A 24206-nucleotide genomic window follows, 5' to 3' on the forward strand; every position below is an offset into this window, starting at 1 on the left:
ACCCACTCAAGATTGGTATCTGCTTTCAGGGATTTGGTTGCTCAGGTTACTTGTTTTGAACTATCTTTATTTTGCAAAAGTGCGCCCTAAGATACCTACCCCTGCAATATTGGATATAGAAAATCTTGCAAAGCATATTTTATCCCTGAAAAAATTTTAACCTTACCATCAATATTTATACTTTAGTCTGTTTGTAAAAACTTTATCTATAGGAATTTTGTTTTTTTCAGATAATAAAGCATAGGGTGAATGCGCCTATTCTCGACCAGTTAACGTAAATCTCACCTTTCATAAATGATAAAAAAAGTTAATTTAAGAATGCTGACATTTAGTTTCTAAAAATATTTGATTTGTATAAGAAATATACAAAAATACAGAAATATACAAAAAAAACAAGAAATATTATTGACAAGGCAAAATGTAAAAAAACTACCTTTTTCTAATTTTCGACCAACGGTGACATATTGTCGACCACATTTAGCCCAGTTTTCGACCGGCGGTCGAGAGAACTGGATTTATGTGGTCTATTTATTGACCATAATATAAAAAACATTTTAAATAAATAAATCAATCAGTTTTGTTTCTAAATTTATTATAAGTATTTATAAAATAATTTAAAAATAATACAAAAAAAATTGGTACTTCTTTGGCTATTAAAAAACTAAGTAAATGCATATGCATATATGAGTAAAAATGAGTAAAATATACTTAAGAAAAGAGTAAGAACAGTAAAATTGTAATTAGCGCAACAACTAAAATTTAAGCGTTATTATGTACAAAACAAACAAGTCTGTACATTTCATGTGGTACCACCTAGAACACTTATCACATCCGACATTTTTTTCATCTTCCTCTTCAGTATCACTTATTAAATCTTCATTGCAAGATGAACATTGCAGATGCCCTCGTTCAATTATTAAGTTATTATCATTTTCTTTTTCAAACTCTTCTGGTCGTTGAAGAGAATTTTCATCTTTCTTTCCTGCCTTCTTTTTCATAATTCTGTTTTTATTTTTCATTTGCCTGTCCTCTCGCTTCCTTATTATATCTTCCTCTTCTTGTCGCTTCTCATCTTCTTGTTTTGTTAACTTTAGTCTCCAAGCTTGAGAAGAAATTGCACTGGGAAACTTATCCTTTACATTCCTATTCTTACCTCTATATTCTACTGGCTTGGGGTATGACAAATGATTATCCAAGATGGATTTTAATCGCATTGCTTTGGGAGGATGCTGAATGTCAGATATTGTTACTGACGCGCTTACATCATTAATTACGCATTTATTAGATAATAATTGCTCATTATTGCCGTTAAGTTCAATAACATTATTATTACCCGCTGTATTTTCTGTGTTTGTTTTATCTGTTAAGGCAGGGGAACTTCTCGCTGGATAGTCATTCTTAATCGGTGATTCATTTTCTTCAGACACAAATTCTACGATAGGTGCACGATCATTATTTTCCGAGTTTTCGCCTATATCTTGAGCTTCAGGTTCAGTTATAGCAATGGCTTCTAAATTGTTTTCCAGTGTTACAGCATCGAATGGAACTATTGTAAGGTCTTGCAAACTAACAATGTCTCCTACCTGACTTTGATTTTGTTCTGTTTGTAACCTATTTGCGTCTCCTTCAGCAGATTTAATTTCGTTCAATATCACTTCAACATTGATGCCATACTCTGTCAAGGAAAGAGCTAATTTTAAAATTACCTTTCTTGCTGCCATCAATTCTGCAGGTGTAACATCTTCTTCGATATTTACTATATCTAAATGCACGGTTTGTTCCTGTATATTTTTTACACATTTGGTATAACCAACATTATCTGGATTTAAAGAATACAACCCGCATTTCCGAAATCCGTTAATTATCTGCCCTTTCATGTCGCTATTGTTGAGAGTTTCTTGGAATAATTGACAGAAGTTTAATTTTGTAACACACATATTTGTGTTTTCTGGACGCGCTTGCCAGTTGCGAACAGTCTTTTTCCATTCGGTCTTCAATGGCTTAAAGACACTTACATCGTTAGGCTGTAACATGTGTGTCGTATTGGGTGGCAAGGCATACAGCACGATTTGATTTTGGTCGCAATATTCAGATAAAGCCAAAGTCATATGCGACTTGTGACCATCAATAAACAATATGACTGGACGTTGTATCTCTTTCTTGTCGAGCCACTTCGAAAAACCATTTGCTATATATTCGTAGAAAACATCACTCTTCATCCAACCACTATCAGAGCGCCCTAACATCCAATCGGTTGGCATGCTTTGAATAACGGCCTTTGGAGGACGAATATATGGAAACACAACTAATGGTGGGCATATTGCTCCATCAGCCGAGAAAAAAATCAAAACTGTCAAATTTTCTTTATCATTTCCCGTTTTCACTTGATATAAGTTTCTCCAACCTTTTGGAGCAAAAACTTTTCCACTTTTTGTACAAATAGCAAATCCACTCTTGTCTCCATTAAATATACGGCTAGGATCATGCAAAACATCTGTGAAATTATTATCCTTCAAATATGTTTGCAGATCGTTAAACCAGGCCCTAACGTATTCTTCGGTAACAATAGCTCTGGCCTTGTTAATTCCTTCAGCTTCTCTTAAGGATAGCTCTTTAAGGGTGTCTTTTTAAAAACTGTTTGTACCATTTTTGACCTGGTCGCCCATTTTAAAAAAATTTTGCTTTGTCAATGTCTTTGGCAATTTTTTCTATGGTATCAAGGAGATCTGCTTTTTTTAATGGAAACCCACATTTAGCTATTTTAATAACCCAGTCTGTAATCCTTTTCTCTACTTCTACAATCAAAATGGGATCTGGTCCAGTTTTTCTTCGAGCTCCTAATACTCTTCCGTGCAATCTATCTATCAGCATTGTTTTTGGAATATTATATTGTCTACTGGCCTCTCTAATTTTCAGATGCTTTGTTTTAATTGCGTTTAATGCAATCTCTAATTGCTCTGCAGAGTACTGAAACAGTTTTCTTTTTATTTTAGTTTTTTGAAGCTTAGCAGCGGAAAGTTGCCCTGTGTTAGATTTTTTAGGCGCCGTCATCTGCAACAATAGGTAGAGCATATTATTATATTATGTTACCTATAATATTGAGATATTTGCTCAAATTCGACTCAAAATCAAAAAATTCATTTTGTTCATTCATGATTATTTTTTTTATTAATTAATCAATAAAATATAAATTCAGGATTGGTGGTCGAAAAAACTAAATTTCGTATACCATTTCTCGACCACTCAAAAATTACGCGAAATATTTAAAAAAGGATCGAACTATCAGGGTGGTCGAAATCTGGCCTAGACTTCCTTTATATATGTCAAAGAATGTCATAAAAAAAGTAAGAAGGGTCTATTACTTATACTATTACTACATATTAGTTAAAGATAAAGCATGACGATCTACTTACTATTTATTGAGTATACCACTAGAAAATCACTAAAATCTTAGGTACACGTGCAACTGGCAAATTTACAACGTCTCTAATGGCTGACTGTTGTAAGCAGAGATTGCGCGGGAAATTTAAAAATCTCTGTTACGGATGGTCGAAAACGGGAATAAGGATTATGAAAATAGATAACGAGTTCGGTTCTTGTTTTTTATTGTTTTATACATAAATGGTCGATAATAGGCACTGGTCGGCTAACTGGCGCATTCACCCTATTTTAACTTGATTACTTGTAAAATTCTCCTAATGGTTTATATATTTTGAATTTCCATTCTGTGATGAGCTTCTATGTTTTCAACATTATATTTTATACTTTCCAAAAAATCAAAAAGTCACTAAACATACAGGCTGCCACTTTCTGAGTTTTTTGCTTTTACAATTTGTTGATTATCTACACTAAAATTAATGAAATTTTTTTTCCTTCTGAGAACATTACTGAAGAATTAGAAGAACTGGGTATGCAATAAAAAAACAAAAATTTTAAATAGATATCTATTTCCAATAGGTAATATAAAAAATTATGCTACTTACTATCTTAAGACCTCTAGTTAAACCGGCATCAATAGCAAATAACCAGTTTACATGACATAAAACAAATCAATACCATAAATGTATAAAAGGCAATTATGATGCAACTTAACCCACCCATACCTTATAAAGAATTCCTTTAAAAGTAGGCCAAAGCTGTTTTATAAACAGATGTCCAAAAAAAAAATGCAATACAATCATATGTAACAACAAATAAAATATTGACCAATTTTACTGTTCATCCTTATCTTTAGCGCCATGTTTCAAAATGCGAGTAAACTCGACATAATCAAACAAACCGTTTTTAATTGGCGCTTCCCGGTACATTTCGTCAACTTCGTCATCGGTGAATCTATCACCCATGGAAGTTAAAAGTTCCCTCAATCGCTCCTCATTGATCACACCCATGTTGTCTTCGTCAAAGCACCCAAAAGCGTTTTTGATCACGTCCTCGGGGTCGGTACCCTGAAGACGTTCGCCAAACAGGGTGAGAAACATGGTGAAGTTAATGGGGCCAGGAGCCTCGTTCATCATGCCATCTAGGTAATCGTCTGCAGGGTTTTTACCTGGACATGGGATTTAGATAAGGGATAGAAATGTGCACAAATATTTATTTTTTAGGAGTTTCTGTTATAAACTAATATCACAGTTGTTAAAATAAATAAAGATCTTACCCAGGGAGGCCAACATATCATGTAAATCCTCCTTATCGACAAACCCATCATGGTTCTGGTCGATCATGTTAAAAGCCTCCTTAAACTCAGCGATTTGTGCTTGGTCGAACATAGCAAAGACATTGGAGGTGGCCCTCTGCGCCCTCTTTTTGGTGGTGCCCCTGCGGCTTACGGTTTTACGGGAAGACATCGTAACTAATACAGAATCAGTCTTTAAACAAATGTAAATGGGTGTGTCTGCTCGTTAATGCAATAGGTCTTTCTTAAAATTTGTTTACTCACTCACACTTAAATATCGAGCAGACGTTTATCGAGATAAAGAAACTTTCGGACTGCTGAGTGTTACGCAGGTTTTTCCTCAGATAAAAACCGATGACGAATGGTAAAGGTATTTGGTAAATATCTCCAAATATGGTACTAATGGGTTCTGTGGGTGTTTTGCAATAGGAGGCTTTAGGGGCAAAGAGGAGACGTTAAGGAGATTGTGGAACTTACCGACTTGTATTAAAAGTTTACCAAAATCTTATAAAATCCTTAATTGAGCTAGAAATTTAGAATTTATAGGATTATTTCCACTCTTGCACCTAATTGTTAATTGAGATGACAGTGACGTTAGTATGACTTTCGCAGCACTGCTGACACATGACAGGTGACAATTATAGGAATGCCCAAGGCTGCCAGATTTATTTATGTAAAAGATTTATTAATTGAAAAATTGTAAAAAAAGCACTTTTATTGATTGTAATTGAAAAACCTATTGAAGCAAGTTTTGAAATTATTAGTTTCACGATTATATTAAGTGTAGTGTGTATCTTATTCTCTAAAAAAACTGGAATTATTTACAATTTGGCAATAGTGCCTTAAGGTTATTATGAATTTTAATGCAGAAATCTGTAATTTCACGTCGAAGGTTTAAATGACCGTTCATAGATGTCGGGAAGAGTTCTATGCAAGGCCTTATTTCTAAATGAAATAAAGAATTTTAGTAATGAAACTTTTGTTTTATTAAAGTTAATGTAAAATAAACCCTCTCCGAGTCATATAATTAAAATAGCTCAAAATTACTCAATTCATTTTTTTTTTACAGTTCCGTGATTGACAATCTTTAAGCCATGGCGTAGTATATACAGGATGACCCATGGCAAATAGCATCGATTCTTAAGAAAGTAGATATTAAAAAATTTGGCACCCTTGCAAAATGAACAGGATATTTTGACAATTGAAAAATCCATTGAAAAGTCTTGTATAATATACTATTCTTAGATTATCAATAAAATTCTAGTCACATTTTACGTATAAATTAATAGTATTTGACTTATTTCATTCTCTTAATGCCTTTACGTCAAAAATGACATTTGCAAGCCGTTACATAACCTTTAATTTCTCCTAAAGAAAAGCCTAATAAATATGGGTTTCTAGTAGAGAACTAGGAACACATTTGTATTGATGTTTTGAAAAATTATTCATACGAGGCTATAAAAAATTAACGTTAAAACTCATTTTTTCCACCCCTAGAATTTTTGCAACGTTGTCAAAACACCCTATATATTTATATTCGCTGCACTAGCGCCACCTATCACCAAACACGCCAACCCACGAACAAACCAACATAAACTCCGCGCAGAAACCTGTAAACCGGTTCGCGCCATTAAATTCAAACCGATTTTTGTTTACAAAATAAACCATCGGGAGCACATGTAAAAAAACGTCACAGACACGTGCTTTTTTTCTTGTAAACAACAGAAACAACAGTCACCGGTACTATTATTGGACTTTTAAATAAAGCGAAAAATGTCCTATAAAAGAAACCCTTGGGGATTTTAGTTAGTACGGATCGTACACAAAGGCGTCCGTCAGCATCGCGACGCAAGCGCCGTTATTTTCGACGTTCGCCGTCGCGTCGCTCTCCGACGAGAGAACCACCACCTGTGAGAGTCGCCTATGCACGACTTGTTGTTGTTGTTTGGAAATTGCCTGGTTTTCTTTCGGGAAATTCGCACGTTTTCCTAAAGAAATTCGTCGGGTGAGTGACGTACGGGCGTGCAGTGTACGTTGTACTACTAGAGTGTACAGTTTTCAATTGGAAATAACACGGGGTAAGTGTTTAAAATGTGATTTGTTTTTGGTTTGTTCCTGTGACCAGTGACATTCTGTCGTCGGGGTCACCGTTGAAATTCAGATGGACGCCTAAAGACGCCCATGTTTTTACGTGGTTTTCAGTGTTGACTTCTCAATACAGTCCTTCAATGAATAATTTAATATAATTTTGTCAGGTTTACTGTATAAAACTTGAATGTTTTCTTTTGTTTTTTTCCCCATGAAAATGTGAGGTTATGTCATGGTTGTCACTTGGGGTACTTTTAGTGTAGGGTATTTATTATACCTTGTTTATATAGTTAAGTGAATAAATAAATAAGAATTCATTGCACTAATTTGTTTAATAAAACATTATGTAGGTCTAGCAATAATAATTAAAATAAATCATAAATGCCAAATTGGCCGAAATTAACCCTATTGTTTTGTTTATATGTCGAAACTGTATGCTGGAGATTTTCTATTGTAATGGTTATCAGAGGATCAAAGGGGATCCAGGGGGGCTTTAGACTTAAACCTTATTTACTTTAGGCCTATTTACTGCAATTATATCATGCTAATTACATACATAGATTTTGTTGGGCAAGGACATAAAGATTTCTTGCCGTTAACTTTGGAACTGATATTTTCAGACTAAAAATTGGGTTAAAGAAAACATGTACTTCTTCAAAGAACAATTATAATCAAATTTATATATATCTGGCTTCTTTGGCAAGTTTTCCAAAGAAATCCAGAGTAGTTTTCTTATTACCTCGAATTATATACTTCTTGATATTTTGGTGAATGATCACTAACATTCTTTATACTTTTCTAGGTATTTCAGGTTAATTTTATGCCCTCACCCTATATCAAATACATAATAAAGGGGATGTTTTTTTTTAATTTACAAAAAGAAAAAAGTCCCCTTTTTGTTCCATATTTATTTCCCCCCTTCCCCCGTGCAATTCCTCTTTTTATATTATTATAACCCAAATGTGCGCCCTTTTATTATATAAGGGAAACCGGAGGGGCCCTTACTACGCCCTGCGGTGGGATGGGGGGCCTTTGACGCCGCCTTAAAAGTATAACTCGACGGCCCCCCTTCATATATGAGTCAACCTCCGAAAAAAAAAAAAACGTAATTAAATATCCTCCAGTTTGAAAGAGAGTAGAGCCCCATGTGTGCTATATGGGGAATACATTAATAATTTGCATTTTTTTTTATTGGGGAAAAAAGTTTAATTCAATTTGCCCGAATATAGCGACCGTAAAAATGGCGGATTTCGTTGTTTTTTTTATTTATTTAAAAGGCCGCCATTTTGTTTTTGATGCGGAATAGGGAGGAGAGGGCTTAGTTTCAAGATGGCCGCCCGTCATTTTTTATATTAATAAAGTAGTGTGCCTTGGATAAAGATTCACTGATTTTATAGAGTCATGACCTGCTAGATTATTAATATTTCAAGAAGGAAACGTCAAAAGTGTCATTTTATTGCAAGTGTCACTTTCTATCGAATATATAAAAAGAGACAGGGGATGGGGGAGCAACTGTTCTTGAGTTATGAGGCGTCAATGTCATAATAGGTATTTTTTGCCGTTAATTTATGCCCCACTTGATTTTTTTACAAATATCTTAAAATAGTAGGATTTCAGAGGCAAAGTGTATTAAGGTTAGTTGTAGCTAAGAAGATTTCCTATAGGAATGGTAAGAATCATTTTTCTTGTGAGAGCAACTGTTCTTGAGATATGAAGCGTCAAAGTGAAAAAAGTTATTTCTTGCCATAATTTATGCCCCACTTGATTTTTTTGCAAATATCTTAAAAATAGTAGGATTTCAGAGGCAAAGTGTATTAAGCTAAGTTGTAGCCAAGAACATTTCCTATAGGAATGGTAAGAATAATTTTTCTTGTGAGAGCAACTGTTCTTAAGATATGAAGCTTCAAAGTGAAAAAAGTTATTTTTTTCCATTAATTTATGCCTCACTTGATTATTTTGCAAATATCTTAGAAACTGTAGCGTTTACGGATCAAAGTGTATTAAGCTAAGTTGTAGCCAAGAAGATTTGCTATAGGAATAGTAAGAATCATTTTTCTCGTGAGAGCAACTGTTCTTGAGATATGAAGCGTCAAAGTGAAAAAAGTTATTTTTTGCCATAATTTATGCCCCACTTGATTATTTTGCAAATATCTTAAAAACAGTAAGGTTTATGGACCAAAGTGTATTAAACTAAGTTGTAGCCAAGAAGATTTCCTATAGGAATAGTAAGAATCATTTTTCTTGTGAGAGCAACTGTTCTTGAGATATGAAGCGTCAAAGTGAAAAAAGTTATTTTTTGCCATAATTTATGCCCCACTTGATTTTTTTGCAAATATCTTAAAAATAGTAGGATTTCAGAGGCAAAGTGTATTAAGGTAAGTTGTAGCTAAGAAGATTTCCCATAGGAATGGTAAGAATCATTTTTCTTGTGAGAGCAACTGTTCTTGAGATATGAAGCTTCAAAGTGAAAACAGTTCTTTTTTTCCATTAATTTATGCCTCACTTGATTATTTTGCAAATATCTTAAAAACAGTAAAGTTTATGAGGCAAAACATATTAAGCTAAGTTGTAGCCAAGAAGATTTCCTATAGGAATGGTAAGAATAATTTTTCTTGTGAGAGCAACTGTTCTTGAGATATGAAGCGTCAAAGTGAAAAAAATTATTTTTTGCCCCACTTGATTATTTTGAAAATATCTTAAAAACAGTAACGTTTATGGACCAAAGTGTATTAAACTAAGTTGTAGCCAAGAAGATTTCCTATAGGAATACTAAGAATCATTTTTCTTGTGAGAGCAACTGTTCTTGAGATATGAAGCGTCAAAGTGAAAAAAGTTATTTTTTTGCCATAATTTATGCCCCACTTGATTTTTATGCAAATATCTTAAAAATAGTAGGATTTCAGAGGCAAAGTGTATTAAGGTAAGTTGTAGCTAGGAAGATTTCCTGTAGGATTAGTAAGAATCATTTTTCTTGTGAGAGCAACTGTTCTTGAGATATGAAGCGTTAAAGTGAAAAATAATTTTTTTTGCCATTAATTTATGATTCCACTTAATTATTTCCGGTAAGTAGTTGTGATCCCATTAAACATTCAAAAATAAATTTTCGGTTTAAAAATATTGAAATTTTAATCCAGTGTGCCAGGAGTATGTTAAAACAAATAATGCATAATCAAGGATTTAATGGTTTCTCGTCAATTTAATAATTTTTTATTTAAACGATCGCCATTTTGTTTTTGATGCGAACAGGGGCTTGTTTTCAAAATGGCCGCTCGTCATTTTTTATGTTAATAAAGTAGTGTGCCTTGGCTAAAGATTCACTGTTATTATTGAGTCACGGCCTACTAGATTATAAATAATTGAAATATTTCAAGACACAAACGTCAAAAGTGTCATTTTATTGCAACTGTCACTTTTTATCGAATACGTAAAAATATATAGAGGGACCTGAATGAAAATTCTAAAATTAGTTTTAGGCTTAAAAACATTTAAATTTTAATCCAGTGTGCCATGACTTTGATGAAACAAATAATTTTTCATCAAGGAGGCTTGAAAAAATACATTGGGTTTATTTGACATATTATATTCATGGCACACACGATACAATTTAAACTGAAATATTTCAAAACACAAACGTCAAAAGTGTCATTCTATTGCAACTGTCACTTTTTATCGAATATGTACACATATACAGGGGGATCCCATTAAAAATTCAAAAATTCATTTTCAGTTTAAAAACATTTAAATTTTAATCCAGCGTGCCATGACTTTGATAAAACAAATAACTTTTTATCAAGAAGGCTTGGAAAGATACATTGGGATTATTTGACATATAGTCATGGCATACTAGATACTAGATACAACCAATAAACTGAAATATTTCAAGACACAAACGTCAAAAGTGTCATTTTATTGCAACTGTCACTTTTTATCGAATATGTAAAAATATATAGAGGGACCTCAATGAAAATTCTAAAATTAATTAATAATGAATTAATAGGATTTAATTATTACCGGTCAAATGAATATTTTTTTATTTAAAATCCCGCCATTTTGTTTTTAATGCAAAATAGGGGGCGGAGCTTGTTTTTAAAATGGCCGCCCGTCATTTTTTATGTTAATAAAGTAGTGTGCCTTGGCTAAAGATTCACTGTTATTATTGAGTCACGGCCTACTAAATTATAAATAATTTAAATATTTCAAGACACAAACGTCAAAAGTGTCATTTTAGTGCAACTGTCACTTTTTATCGAATATGTAAAAATATACAGGGGGATCCCATTGAAAATTCAAAAATTCAATTAATTTTCGGTTTAAAAACATTTAAATTTTAATCTAGGGTGCCATGACTTTGATGAAACAAATAATTTTATATCAAAGAGGCTTGGAAAGATACATTGGGTTTATTTGACATATATTCATGGCAAACACGATACAATTTAAAGTGAAATATTTCAAGAGACAAACGTCAAAAGTGTCATTTTAGTGCAATTGTCACTTTTTTTCGAATATGTAAACATACAGGGGGATCCCATTGAAAATTCAAAAATTAATTTTTGGTTTAAAAACATTTAAATTTTAATCTAGTGTGCCATGACTACGTGAAAATAAATAATTTTTCATCGAGGAGGCTTGGACAAGTAAATTGTGTCATTTTGACATATAAGTAGTCAAGGCACATTAGATCCAATTTAAACTAAAATATTTCAACACACAAATGTCAAAAGTGTCAAAGTGTCTCTTTTTATTAAATATGTAAAATTATATAGAGGGATTCGATTGAGAATCCAAAAAAATTATCCGACGCCATTTTCCATTTAAAAACATCTAAATTTTAATCCGGTGTGCCATGACATGTAAACACAAATAATTTCTAATCGAGGAGGCTTGGAAAGGCGGCCATTTTGACACGCAGTCATGGCACACTAGATACTATTAAATACTACCTAAAAAACCTTATTAACAGAGTTGCCAAACTTATACAAAAAAAAGAAGAAAATTATTAAAGAGGAGCAAACACTTGATACATACAAAACTTTCATATAAAACTGCCATAAATGTTGACTCTTTTAACCTCTAACTCTTTAAACCTCCCCCCCAAGGGGGTTTAAAGCGCGATTTAAAAACAAAAGCTTATAGGGGTGGGGATTTATATATATATATGTAGTTTAATTCCGCGTGCTGCGCTCCACCACTCAATGGGAATATTTAATAAAAGTGGAGAGCAAGAAGATTAACAATTGTATAGTATATATATATATATATGTATATACGTGAAGGGGGGAAAGTAAAGGGGGTGGTAAAGGGCGGCTGAGCCGTTTCAGCGAAGCAGCGATTGCGGGCCTAAAACAAATATAAGACGAGTGGATCAGCCGGCAAATAATGGCATATTAAAAATTAAACAAAGTACTTTAAGTCGGTATATTGCGATTGCGGGCCGCACGGAATATTCTACTTACATATGCCGGGTTTTAGTTTCGAGAGACTTATATAAAATTTTTATCGGTTACGATTCGGATTAAAAAGTGCCTTTTTGACTTTCGCGTACAATTTGAGATATTTTAAATTAAATATTAATATGTATATCCACTATAAAACCTATACTTAGTTAAAATGGGTGAATGGGTGAGGGTGACACCCCGTGTATATACCAAGGATTGAGTCGATACTCCTGATAGTATGACACTAGACACTGAATACACACCATCCTAACAGCGGAAACGGCAAATTCAGTTAAAAAATTACAGAACTCTTGTTTATGTTTTTCTTTTAATATAACATACAGAGAACATATTACGTCTCTCTTGAATAGGTTTTCCATTTTAACAATGACTACACAGAAAAAAACGAGTAAATAAATTTTCTCATTTTTTCAAGAATAATACATTCTTAATTGAAATAAATAGGCTTAAATTGCGGAAATAGAGTTCTTTATAAATAGGAAACAAAATATTTAAAATACAGATTTAAAAAGAGAATACTGTTTTAATCAAAATATTTCATAGATTTAGTTGTATTAAATGTATTCTCAAATAAAAACAAGTGAAATGTCCCATTTGAATAATAAGGTATCAATTCAAGTCATTATAATCTTGAATTTAGTAAATGTTATGTTTCATTTAAGCTTTTCAAGTTGATTAATTTAAATAAATCAGTTTATTGTTTAGAAAGATATATATTATTACTTTAAAGCCCGTATATATAGTTTAAAATACTCTATTAATCAAATGAAGACTATACCCGGTTCGTTTGAAGAACATAAATTGTTGCTTTGAATATTTATTTTCTTACAATAAAATCAATGTATTCAATTGAATTTATATATTCTCAAATGACACTTTTTGTTCATCTCAAAAATGGGAACGTCGGCGTACCACGCCACGCGTACCCTGCTTGCCTCTTGTACTCTTTTTAGTCATAGACGCGTTGAGTGGTGTGTGGCGTGCAACCTGTGTTGGTCGAAGTGTTTTGCGAGAATGGAATGTGTCTGGAATGACTTATCCTATTTTTATATTTACGAAAATTTAACGTGTGACATAATGCACGACCTTTATGAAGGAGTCTTAAGATACGATATGGCTGTAATAATTAAAAATCTTTTGATAAAAAACATTTTTCTCTAGCTAACCTTAACTCGCGAATTAAATATTATACTTATGAGCCAGGTGACAAAAAATATTCCTCCAGCCGTTAACAATGACCACCTATTAAAAAAATGTATAATTATGTCCGCTTCAGAAATGTTATGTCTTTGCAGAAATTTTAGATTTATCGCTGGAGATCTAGTTCCTGAAAATGACGAGATTTGGTCATTTTATTTACTTATTCTTGAAATCGTTAATATACTCAGTTCACAGACGATTGCAAATAAATCAATAGAATTAATAACAACTCTTATAGAAGAGCATAATGAATTGTACCTTAAATTTAGCAAAGAAGCATTCAAACCAAAATTTCATTGGCTACTGCATTATCCTAGAATAATAAAAAAGGTGGATCCACCAAAATTAATATCTTGTATGAGATCCGAAGCTAAGCATAAGGAGTATAAAAACGTGGCTCAGAGTAGGGTCAGTTCACCGGTTATCCGGCCATCACTAGTTCTCGGCCTTTTTGTGACTAAAAGCCAAATATTAAGGAAATTTATTGCTATTGGCCTACTCTGAATGATAAAATCGTTTCCCGCATCTTTTTTCTGTCAAAAACGCCGGGGCTTAAGATGACATTGCAAATGACAAGCGCGCGAAAAATCATTTAGTTGTCGACCTTCCAAGCAACAGACCACACGTGTGTGAAAAGTGCAATTTTGCTTAGTGTTGTGAACCAAATAAATAGTAAGTCTCTTACAATTTTTTTGTTTTAGGTGAATGTAATATACATTAGATTATAAGGGAAGGGTTAAAACGTGTAAATTTATTGCTAAAATTTAGCAAAAAATGATTTTACAACTAAATATTAAGTGGCCGCGATCCGGTTTAAAAAAAGTTAACTTTTTTAGTTCTCGGCCAGAGGGGCCGAAAATTAGTTTAAAAGATTATTTTTTATTTTTAAATAAAACTGTAAAAAATTAGTGTTATAAGGTTTTTATTAGTTTTTACATTTAGATTAACAATGCTTCTTTTCTGATATTAGATTGCGGCCTGCAAATTAAATTGAAGATGGTGTTTATTTTAATAATAAAATTATCCTGAAAGATAATTTTATTCGGGGGCCGAGATCTGGCATTTTTCGGCAATTGTGAATATTGCGGGGGCCGAGAATTAAAATTATTGTAGAGTTAAGTCATTCGGTTCTCGGCCTAAACGCAATTCTAAAAGTTTTGATTCTAACTTTTTTTTCAGTGGCTAGATCGAAGAAAAAAAGAACCACTAATACCAAGGTTATTCGACCCAATCCATCGAAGGTTCGAAGAAAACTGTTTAAGTACAGTGAAGAGAATTTGAAAAATGCACTTTTTGAAATTAGAGAAAACAAAATGCCAATAAGGGAGGCAAGTCGAACATTTGGTGTTCCCAGGGCAACCATCCAAGATAGGATAAAAGGGAGAGTACCAGACGTCCTGCGAAAACCCGGACCACCTCCTCTATTAACTGTTGATGGTGAAGAAAAAATTAAAAATTGGATTGTTAATCTGGCAAAATGCGGTTTCCCTATTACGAAGCAGATGCTTTTTGATACAGTGTCAAAAATTAACGCTGATTCTGGTAAGTGTTTATTTAAGAAAGGTGTACCAAAACAAACGTGGTACTCAAATTTCTTAAAAAGAAATCCCGAGATATCCCTCAGAGAAGCTGAGGGAATAAATAAAGCCAGAGCTGCAATGACAGAATAATCCGTAAGAAAATGGTTTCATGACCTCAAGGAGTACTTAGAGAGTAATAATTTGTCTTACATAATGAATGATCCAACGAGGATTTTCAATGGTGATGAGTCGGGATTCGCACTGTGTCCATCCAGTGGAAAAGTTTTGGGTCCTAAAGGTTTTCGTAATTTGCTGACTGTTAAACAAGGAAACGAAAAAGAAAACATTACTGTATTAATAACTTTCAACGCTAATGGAAATTTTGCCCCCCCACTTGTTCTATTCCCATATGTAAGACCACCTAGGTCTGTCATTGACAATATGCCCAGTGGATGAGTTTTGGGAATGTCTGAAAAAGGGTGGATGACATCGGATGTCTTTTTTGAATTTATATGTAACGATTTTAACAATTGGTTAATTAAAGAAGAAATTCCAAAGCCTGTAATTCTATTTGTGGATGGGCATAAATCCCACCTTAATATGGCAATAAGTACATGGTGTGACGCAAACCAAATTATTCTATATGCTCTACCTCCGAACACTACGCACATGCTCCAGTCGGCTGATGTTAGCGTGTTTAAGCCAATGAAATCGGAGTGGAAAAAAACTGTTCATAATTGGCAAAGAAAACCAGAAAATCTGAACTGCTCTGTGACCAAAATTAATTTTTGTAGCCTGTTTAACGAGATACTCTCTGAACCAGAGAGATTCGAAACTTCAGTAAAAAATGGTTTCAGAAAATCGGGACTATTTCCATTAAATCCCGATGCCGTAGATTACAGCAAATGTGTGGCTGATAAAGCAGTAGCGATAAATAAAAGTAAAAGAAAATCAATCGAAAATATAACGAAGCGTGACATAACTTCTTGCAAAAAAGTTATTAATAAAATAAAAGACAATTTAACATCCTATGGTATAAATGTGGACGTAGTGTTAAGCGAAATTAACTTACTTGAACCACAATATTCTTCAACCTCGAAAAAAGATAACCAAAATAAGAGTAATAAATCAGAAGCCAGTTTAGAACTATTAATAGATGTAAGTAAAGGTGTTCTTAACATTGATGACAAAAATCAATCAGATATTATTATTCAAGACAACGACCTTGATACTGACAAATTAATATTTGATCTCAACTCAGATCTCAGTATTCCTGATAAAGATACACACTTTTCTGAAAACGTGGAGATAATTCACATGGAGACTGAATTTTCCGAAAATCAGCAGGTAAATTTTTCATCTTTTGTTGATAATAATTTGAATATTGACACCGTAAAAATTCAAAATATTATGACCAGCTCCTTTCTAAATAATGGTAAAGATGATCAAGATGATGATCTTCCATTGATTGATATTTCTGAAATTTTAGCGGCTCCTACACGCGGTACAACATTTAATGATGATATTTTTGAAACTGAAGTAGGAAATGTCCCAAACGTCGTATGTGGTAATGAAAATAATACTAATAATCTTGACATAAACAAAAAAGGTAGTTCAAAGATTAAAGAAAAACGGTGCCACGAGGAAAAAGACAAAAGAATACTGTCGGAGAGAAATATCAACGAAAATAAAGGTGAAAACAATAGTTTCCAACAAAATAAATCAGAAGGAAAAATTTCAAAAGAAGATGGGAAGAACCAGAAAAACGAAAAAACTGCGGTTCAAGGTACTGAAAACATTGATTGAATGCATGGTGCATTTTCCGAACATCTAGTATATCCTGAACCAGTTAAACGTAGCAAAAATACAAACCGATCGAAAAATGAAAGAGCACCAAGTGCAATTAGCAGTGACAAATGGAGGGAATATTTAAAAAAAAAGATTAGGAAAAAGAATTTAAAAAGGCTGACATTGAAAAAAGAAAAGAAGAAAGAAGGAGAATAAAGGAAAAGAAGGAAGAAACAAAAATTGAGAAAAACAATAAGAAACAAAATAAGAGAAAACCGAATTTAGAAGAAACAAAACAAACAAAAACCAAAGAAAAGATACCATGTGATATGTGTAAAGAAACTCTTAATAGTGACACGGAAGAAGAAGATCATAAAAACATTGGTTGTGACTATTGCGCAAAATGGTTTCACAAAAAATGTATGGAATTCTATAATGTTCCCTATAGTGTTGCTGCAGGCAAAGAATACAAGTGTGATGAATGTGATGACGCTTAATAATGCACGTGCAATGAAGTATTTAGGTTTTAAGTTTTCCATATATTTATTATAAGTTTATCTATAACGTACTATATTACTTTGCATTTTAATGTGAATAATTATACTAGAGTATCCTGTTTTGTTGAGACTGATTAGTTTTAATATAATTGCTCATTTTACAATACTTCAATATTTAAGAATAAGTTGTTTTGTTTGTTTTTAGTTAAAAAGGAATTATTTATCTTTAAAGTCTTTTATTTAAATTAAACTGTTTATTTTTAATAAAACTTGTTTAAAAGTAAAATTTTACACTGATTTTCTTTAATTTAAAGATGGGTAAGTATTTATTAACAAAAACTTTTTTAAAAATGTGTAACCCTACGTAGAAAAATCTAGAATATTATTTAAATAAAATAGGTTTTGGGGTGGCCGAGAACCGATACAAAAATGGCCGAGAACTGTGAGGGGGGGCCAAGAAACAGTGAAATGGCACTTTTTTAGTTTTATCTCGCTTTACGCTAAATCTTTGAAAAAAAAAACTTACACAAATTTCTTAATTGTTAAAAACACTTTGACTAACATTTTGCATTGGGTAAAATTAAAATTCAAAGCCTCCTTCTATGTTTAATTTGGTTACAAAGTCAAAATTTCCGTTAAAAGGCCGAGAACCAGTGAACTGACCCTATTCGTTGTAGAAAAAATCTGCCTTTTTCCTTGGCTACAAAAATTCAATTGAAAACATGTAATCGGTTAAATGAACAAAGCGGTTTTTGTGATAATATCTCTATGGGACTTATAAGTGATGTAGATATCAAATATTTGGCGAATTTTGATGAGCAACTTATTAATATTAAAGAGTTTTTTAAGTCCAGCAGATACGAGATTAATAGTTTTAAATACGATCATAATAGCCTGCTTTTACTTGACGTTTCTGAAGATATACCAACGTTTTTTTCTATAAAAGATACCTATATTAAACAAAGTAATTCAAAAACAGTATATTTTTATGGTTTTATTTTTAAAACAATTAATTACAGTAATCATTACAATGCCTTTAAAATCGAAAGAACATCACAATATAAGTTAATTGCTATCAATGATTTTTTTTCAAATATACCAACGATAATTCGAAATGTGAATTATTCAGTCTATGTACATATAAAAGAAATATAAAAAGTAAATTTAAAAACATTCAGTTTCTTGTTGTAGTATGTAGTGATTTTTTTTATCATAATTCAAAAGAAGATTCTTTTAAAGTTTTTTTTTAAATATGTACTACGTAATAATATTATTACCATTTTTTTTGTAAGTATTTAGTAGGATTGTTTAAAAAAGCTACATGCATAGATGTGGTTAGTTTGGTTTTCTAAATAATCCTATTGTTACATTATAACGTGTTACGTAGGTACCTACATATTTGTTTTTATCTAGTACTTACCTATTTGTTTTTAGGAAATAAACCTGTTCACATTTTTATTTTCTATGAGTACCTACTTTGTACTTTGTGATAAATATGTACCTATATTTAAAAAACATACACAGAATGTGTTTTTTTTTGTTTACTATTTTTGTTACAATTATTTAAAGTAATATTTGTTCCTATATAATGTATGTAGGTTTTTGTTTTTGGATAATAAACATATGTTTGCATAGAACCTGTTCTATTAATTTATTATTTAAAATAATTAGGTAAATACATAGTAATTTATTGCAATACCTAAATCATAAAATATAAAACGGTTGAATTTTTAATACTTTATAGCAATTCTTACACTTAGTTGAAATAATAATTGACAGTTTTATGTTATTTAGTGTTGTTGTAATTTATAGGGTTCTTTTGCTATCAAAATAAAGCTACCAGAAAGTGTGTGCCTTTTGGTATTTTTATTTTGATTCAAAAAGAACCCAATAAATACCACTGCACTAAATACTATAAAACTATTAATTTATTTCAACTGAGTGTAAATATTACTCATTTCAAATATTTAACCTATTTAAATCGAATAAAAAAAATATTAATAACAAGCCATAAACATTTTAATTTAATACTATTTAATATTTAATTTAATTTGCCAGGCGGTTTAAAGCAATTCTTCACATCTTTAAGTTGAATTTATAACTCATTGTAGCTAGTCTTAAATATTTTTGGTTTTATGAAGCAATTCGTCAAAACGATATGTTCATAGATTTATTGTTAACAGTAGAATTACTTAAATTAAGAATATGACCATTTCAATACAAAGTACCAAAATGGTTCAATGTAAGAAAAAATAAATTTGAATGAAATAATTAAATTTCATCGCTTTAAAGAAAAAAATATTCCTTGCAAGAATATGATATTCTCAAATGAAATTTCAATATATTCTCACAATAAGCTATTTGTCGACTTAAACCAATTCTATAAACGTGGCGAAAGTGTCATTCGCTGAGTCTTAAAAACTGGTCAGCTACCACCTTATTTGCGTCAGTTATTTTACTTTAGTCGACATAACCATGATACAAGGTATACACTGTAAAAAATGGCTTTGTATTTTTTACTTCACTACAATGTTGCGTCGCTCTGAATAATCCCTGAATCCCTGAATAATGTTATACCGTTTATTTAGCATTTTAAGAATAACCGATTTTAATGTATACACCCAATCTCTTTCACAATACTTAACTATAACTTGACAAAAATGGTTCAGACAAAATAATTTCATAATTTTTTTGCTAATGAAATTAACCTTGAGGCAAATTTTGACTTGTGTTTGATACCCCATCAAACCGCTTAACCCGACTTTCTCCCCATAAATCTTGCGGTAAAATCAGCCTCCCCGAAAAAAAAAAAACGATGCGTATAAATCATAATCTTCAATAACCAATACCGCCGTGCGCCACCCCATATGACCCGAAGGGCTTTACCCGCCCTTACTGGGGGGATAACAAAATGCCGCCCCCGACCCTTCGACATACGGCATATCGAACATCATCACGCCTTGGGCTTAGCGAAAAATCGCGGGAAAAAATACGTAAATATAATGGATACGAATTGTCAATCCGCCGCCCCCGGGTTATTAAACGGGGGGCGGCGGTGGTGTGTGATGGGGCGGCGAAGTCACGTGGAAAAATCACCGGACGACGATCGGAGTTTTGTTTCTTTTTATTGAGTACCATTATCGCGGACTTAATACCGGGATTTCCAATACAATGAAAAGTAAATGACTACTGCTGGGTGGCCACCATTTTGGGTGATGTTTCGATGTTGGTCACTCTGACAAAATTCAGTTGTGCCAATTGTAGGAAAACGAAACAATAAAGGTTTTTGGAGGTTTAGTTTACAAAAACTAAATAGAAAGTTACATATAGGTAAGAATTTGAGATAGTTGCGTTAGATCTGAGATTTTTCTTGTACTTGTCTAAGAAGTTCGTTAAAATTTATGAAAGAAAGTAATCCTAACCTAAAATGAGACAAAGTTTCAATTAATTTGATAATATTAAATAGGTGTCTAATGAAATTAATTGGAGAAGATGTGTACAAATTTTCAAAATTGTATTTTGAGTGGTTTTTGAGTTATGACCATTTTCTCGATTTTTCAATGGAAAAAATCATGTTCCTCAAAAAACATTTTATTTCTTAAAATATTTTAATTTTGTTAGAAAACGCTGAAATAGGTGTCTAATGAAATTAATTGAGGAATGTGCGTACAAATTTTCAAAACTGTATTTTGAGTGGTTTTTGAGTTATGACCATTTTCTCGATTTTTCAATGGAAAAAATCATGTTCCTCAAAAAACATTTTATTTATCAAAATCTTTTAGTTTTTTTGAAAAACGCTGAAATAGGTGTCTAATGAAATTAATTGAGGAATGTGTGTACAAATTTTCAAAACTGTATTTTGAGTGGTTTTTGAGTTATGACCATTTTCTCGATTTTTCAATGGAAAAAATCATGTTCCTCAAAAAACATTTTATTTCTTAAAAAATTTTAATTTTTTTGGAAAACTCTGAAATAGGTGTCTAATGAAATTAATTGAGGAATGTGTGTAGAAATTTTCAAAACTGTATTTTGAGTGGTTTTTGAGTTATGACCATTTTCTCGATTTTTCAATGGAAAAAATCATGTTCCTCAAAAAACATTTTATTTATCAAAATCTTTTAGTTTTTTTGAAAAACGCTGAAATAGGTGTCTAATGAAATTAATTGAGGAATGTGTGTACAAATTTTCAAAACTGTATTTTGAGTGGTTTTTGAGTTATGACCATTTTCTCGATTTTTCAATGGAAAAAAATCATGTTCCTCAAAAAACATTTTATTTCTTAAAATATTTTAATTTTTTAAAAAAGCGCTGAAACAGGTGTCTAATGAAATTAATTGAGGAATGTGTGTACAAATTTTCAAAACTGTATTTTGAGTGGTTTTTGAGTTATGACCATTTTCTCGATTTTTCAATGGTAAAAATCATGTTCTTAAAAAACATTTTATTTCTCAAAATATTTTATTTTTTTTGGAAAACGCTGAAATACGTGTCTAATGAAATTAATTGAGGAATGTGTGTACAAATTTTCAAAACTGTATTTTGAGTGGTTTTTGAGTTATGACCATTTTCTGGATTTTTCAATGGAAAAATCATGTTCTTAAAAAAACATTTTGATTCTTAAAATATTTTAATTTTGTTGGAAAACGCTGAAATAGGTGTCTAATGAAATTAATTGAGGAATGTGTGTACAAATTTTCAAAACTGTATTTTGAGTGGTTTTTGAGTTATGACCATTTTCTCGATTTTTCAATGGAAAAAATCATGTTCTTCAAAAAACATTTTATTTCTTAAAATATTTTAATTTTTTTAAAAAACGCTGAAATAGGTGTCTAATGAAATTAATTGAGGAATGTGTGTACAAATTTTCAAAACTGTATTTTGAGTGGTTTTTGAGTTATGACCATTTTCTGGATTTTTCAATGGAAAAAAATCATGTTCTTCAAAAAACATTTTATTTCTTAAAATATTTAATTTTTTTTGGAAAACACTGAAATAGGTGTCTAATGAAATTAATTGAGGAATGTGTGTACAAATTTTCGAAACTGTATTTTGAATGGTTTTTGAGTTATGACCATTTTCTGGATTTTTCAATGGAAAAAATTCATGTTCTTAAAAAAACATTTTATTTCTTAAAATATTTTAATTTTTTTGAAAAACGCTGAAATAGGTGTCTAATGAAATTAATTGAGGAATGTGTGTACAAATTTTCAAAACTGTATTTTGAATGGTTTTTGAGTTATGACCATTTTCTGGATTTTTCAATGGAAAAAATCATGTTCTTCAAAAAACATTTTATTTCTTAAAATATTTTAATTTTTTTGGAAAACGTTGAAATAGGTGTCTAATGAAATTAATTGAGGAATGTGTGTACAAATTTTCAAAACTGTATTTTGAGTGGTTTTTGAGTTATGACCATTTTCTCGATTTTTCAATGAAAAAAATCATGTTCCTCAAAAAACACTTTATTTTTCAAAATCATTGAATTTTTTTGAAAAACGCTGAAATAGGTGTCTAATGAAATTAATTGAGGAATGTGTATACAAATTTTCAGAACTGTATTTTGAGTGGTTTTTGAGTTATGACCATTTTCTCGATTTTTCAATGGAAAAAAATCATGTTCCTCAAAAAACATTTTATTTCTTAAAATATTTAAATTTTTTTAAAAAACGCTGAAATAGGTGTCTAATGAAATTAATTGAGGAATGTGTGTACAAATTTTCAAAACTGTATTTTGAAAGGTTTTTGAGTTATGACCATTTTCTCGATTTTTCAATGGAAAAAATCATGTTCATCAAAAAACATCTTATTTATTAAAATATTTTAATTTTTTTAAAAAACGCTGAAATAGGTGTCTAATGAAATTAATTGAGGAATGTGTGTACAAATTTTCAAAACTGTTTTTTTGAGTGGTTTTTGAGTTATGACCATTTTCTCGATTTTTCAATGGAAAAAATCAAGTTCCTCAAAAAACATTTTATTTCTTAAAATATTTTAATTTTTTAAAAAAATGCTGAAATAGGTGCCTAATGAAATTAATTGAGGAATGTGAGTACAAATTTTCAAAACTGTATTATGAGTGGTTTTTGAGTTATGACCATTTTCTAGATTTTTTGATGGAAAAAAATCATGTTCCTCAAAAAATACTTTATTTCTTAAAATATTTTAATTTTTTTGGAAAACACTGAAATACGTGTCTAATGAAATTAATTGAGGAATGTGTGTACAAATTTTCAAAACTGTATTTTGAGTGGTTTTTGAGTTATGACCATTTTCTTGATTTTTCAATGGAAAAAAATCATGTTCCTCAAAAAACATTTTATTTCTTAAAATATTTTAATTTTTTAAAAAAGCGCTGAAACAGGTGTCTAATAAAATTAATTGAGGAATGTGTGTACAAATTTTCAAAACTGTATTTTGAGTGGTTTTTGAGTTATGACCATTTTCTTGATTTTTCAATGGAAAAAAATCATGTTCCTCAAAAAACATTTTATTTCTTAAAATATTTTAATTTTTTTGGAAAACGCTGGAATAGGTGTCTAATAAAATTAATTGAAGAATGTGTGTACAAATTTTCAAAACTGTATTTTGAGTGGTTTTTGAGTTATGACCATTTTCTCGATTTTTCAATGGAAAAAATCATGTTCCTCAAAAAACATTTTATTTCTTAAAATATTTTAATTTTTTAAAAAAACGCTGAAATAGGTGTCTAATGAAATTAATTGAGGAATGTGAGTACAAATTTTCAAAACTGTATTTTGAGTGGTTTTTGAGTTATGACCATTTTCCCGATTTTTCAATGGAAAAAATCATGTTCCTCAAAAAACATTTTATTTCTTAAAATATTTTAATTTTTTAAAAAAACGCTAAAACAGGTGTCTAATGAAATTAATTGAGGAATGTGTGTACAAATTTTCAAAACTATATTTTGAGTGGTTTTTGAGTTATGACCATTTTCTCGATTTTTCAATGGAAAAAATTCATG

The 24206-nt window shown here is 31.2% G+C and overlaps 1 protein-coding gene and 1 long non-coding RNA gene across 4 annotated transcripts in view; one reads left to right on the forward strand and one right to left on the reverse strand.

The window, feature by feature from the left end:
- Positions 1-3930: 3930 nt before the first annotated feature.
- Positions 3931-5313, reverse strand: LOC126749586 (myosin regulatory light chain sqh). Of its 3 annotated transcripts, none has more exons than XM_050459303.1 (4): positions 5150-5271; positions 4941-5081; positions 4655-4849; positions 3931-4546 (listed from the first exon to the last, which is right to left on the reverse strand). In XM_050459303.1, the coding sequence occupies exons 3-4, from the start codon at positions 4842-4844 to the stop codon at positions 4212-4214; spliced, it is 525 nt and encodes a 174-aa protein (XP_050315260.1). In that variant the 5' UTR covers positions 4845-4849; positions 4941-5081; positions 5150-5271; the 3' UTR covers positions 3931-4211. The 3 variants fall into 3 exon arrangements, with proteins under 3 accessions (XP_050315260.1, XP_050315259.1, XP_050315258.1); XM_050459302.1 differs by having other exon boundaries at positions 4937-5081; XM_050459301.1 differs by lacking the exon at positions 4941-5081 and having other exon boundaries at positions 5150-5313.
- Positions 5314-6520: 1207 nt separating this feature from the next.
- The window catches only part of LOC126749584 (uncharacterized), a 35541-nt gene continuing 17855 nt past the window's right edge, over positions 6521-24206 (forward strand). The window contains exon 1 of the long non-coding RNA XR_007665157.1: positions 6521-6750. This is a non-coding gene — a long non-coding RNA (uncharacterized LOC126749584). The remainder of the gene's footprint in view (positions 6751-24206) is intronic.

This window comes from Anthonomus grandis, unplaced genomic scaffold (genome assembly GCF_022605725.1).
Source record: "Anthonomus grandis grandis unplaced genomic scaffold, icAntGran1.3 ctg00000336.1, whole genome shotgun sequence".
Taxonomy (NCBI): domain Eukaryota; kingdom Metazoa; phylum Arthropoda; class Insecta; order Coleoptera; family Curculionidae; genus Anthonomus; species Anthonomus grandis.

Excerpts from the sequence above, each read along its gene's own strand:
- LOC126749586 (XM_050459301.1), bottom strand. The coding sequence starts at position 4,844 with ATGTCTTCCCGTAAAACCGTAAGCCGCAGGGGCACCACCAAAAAGAGG. Across the intron at positions 4,547-4,654 it reads TGATATGTTGGCCTCCCTGG|GTAAAAACCCTGCAGACGAT; the intron begins GTAAGATCTTTA and ends TCCCATGTCCAG.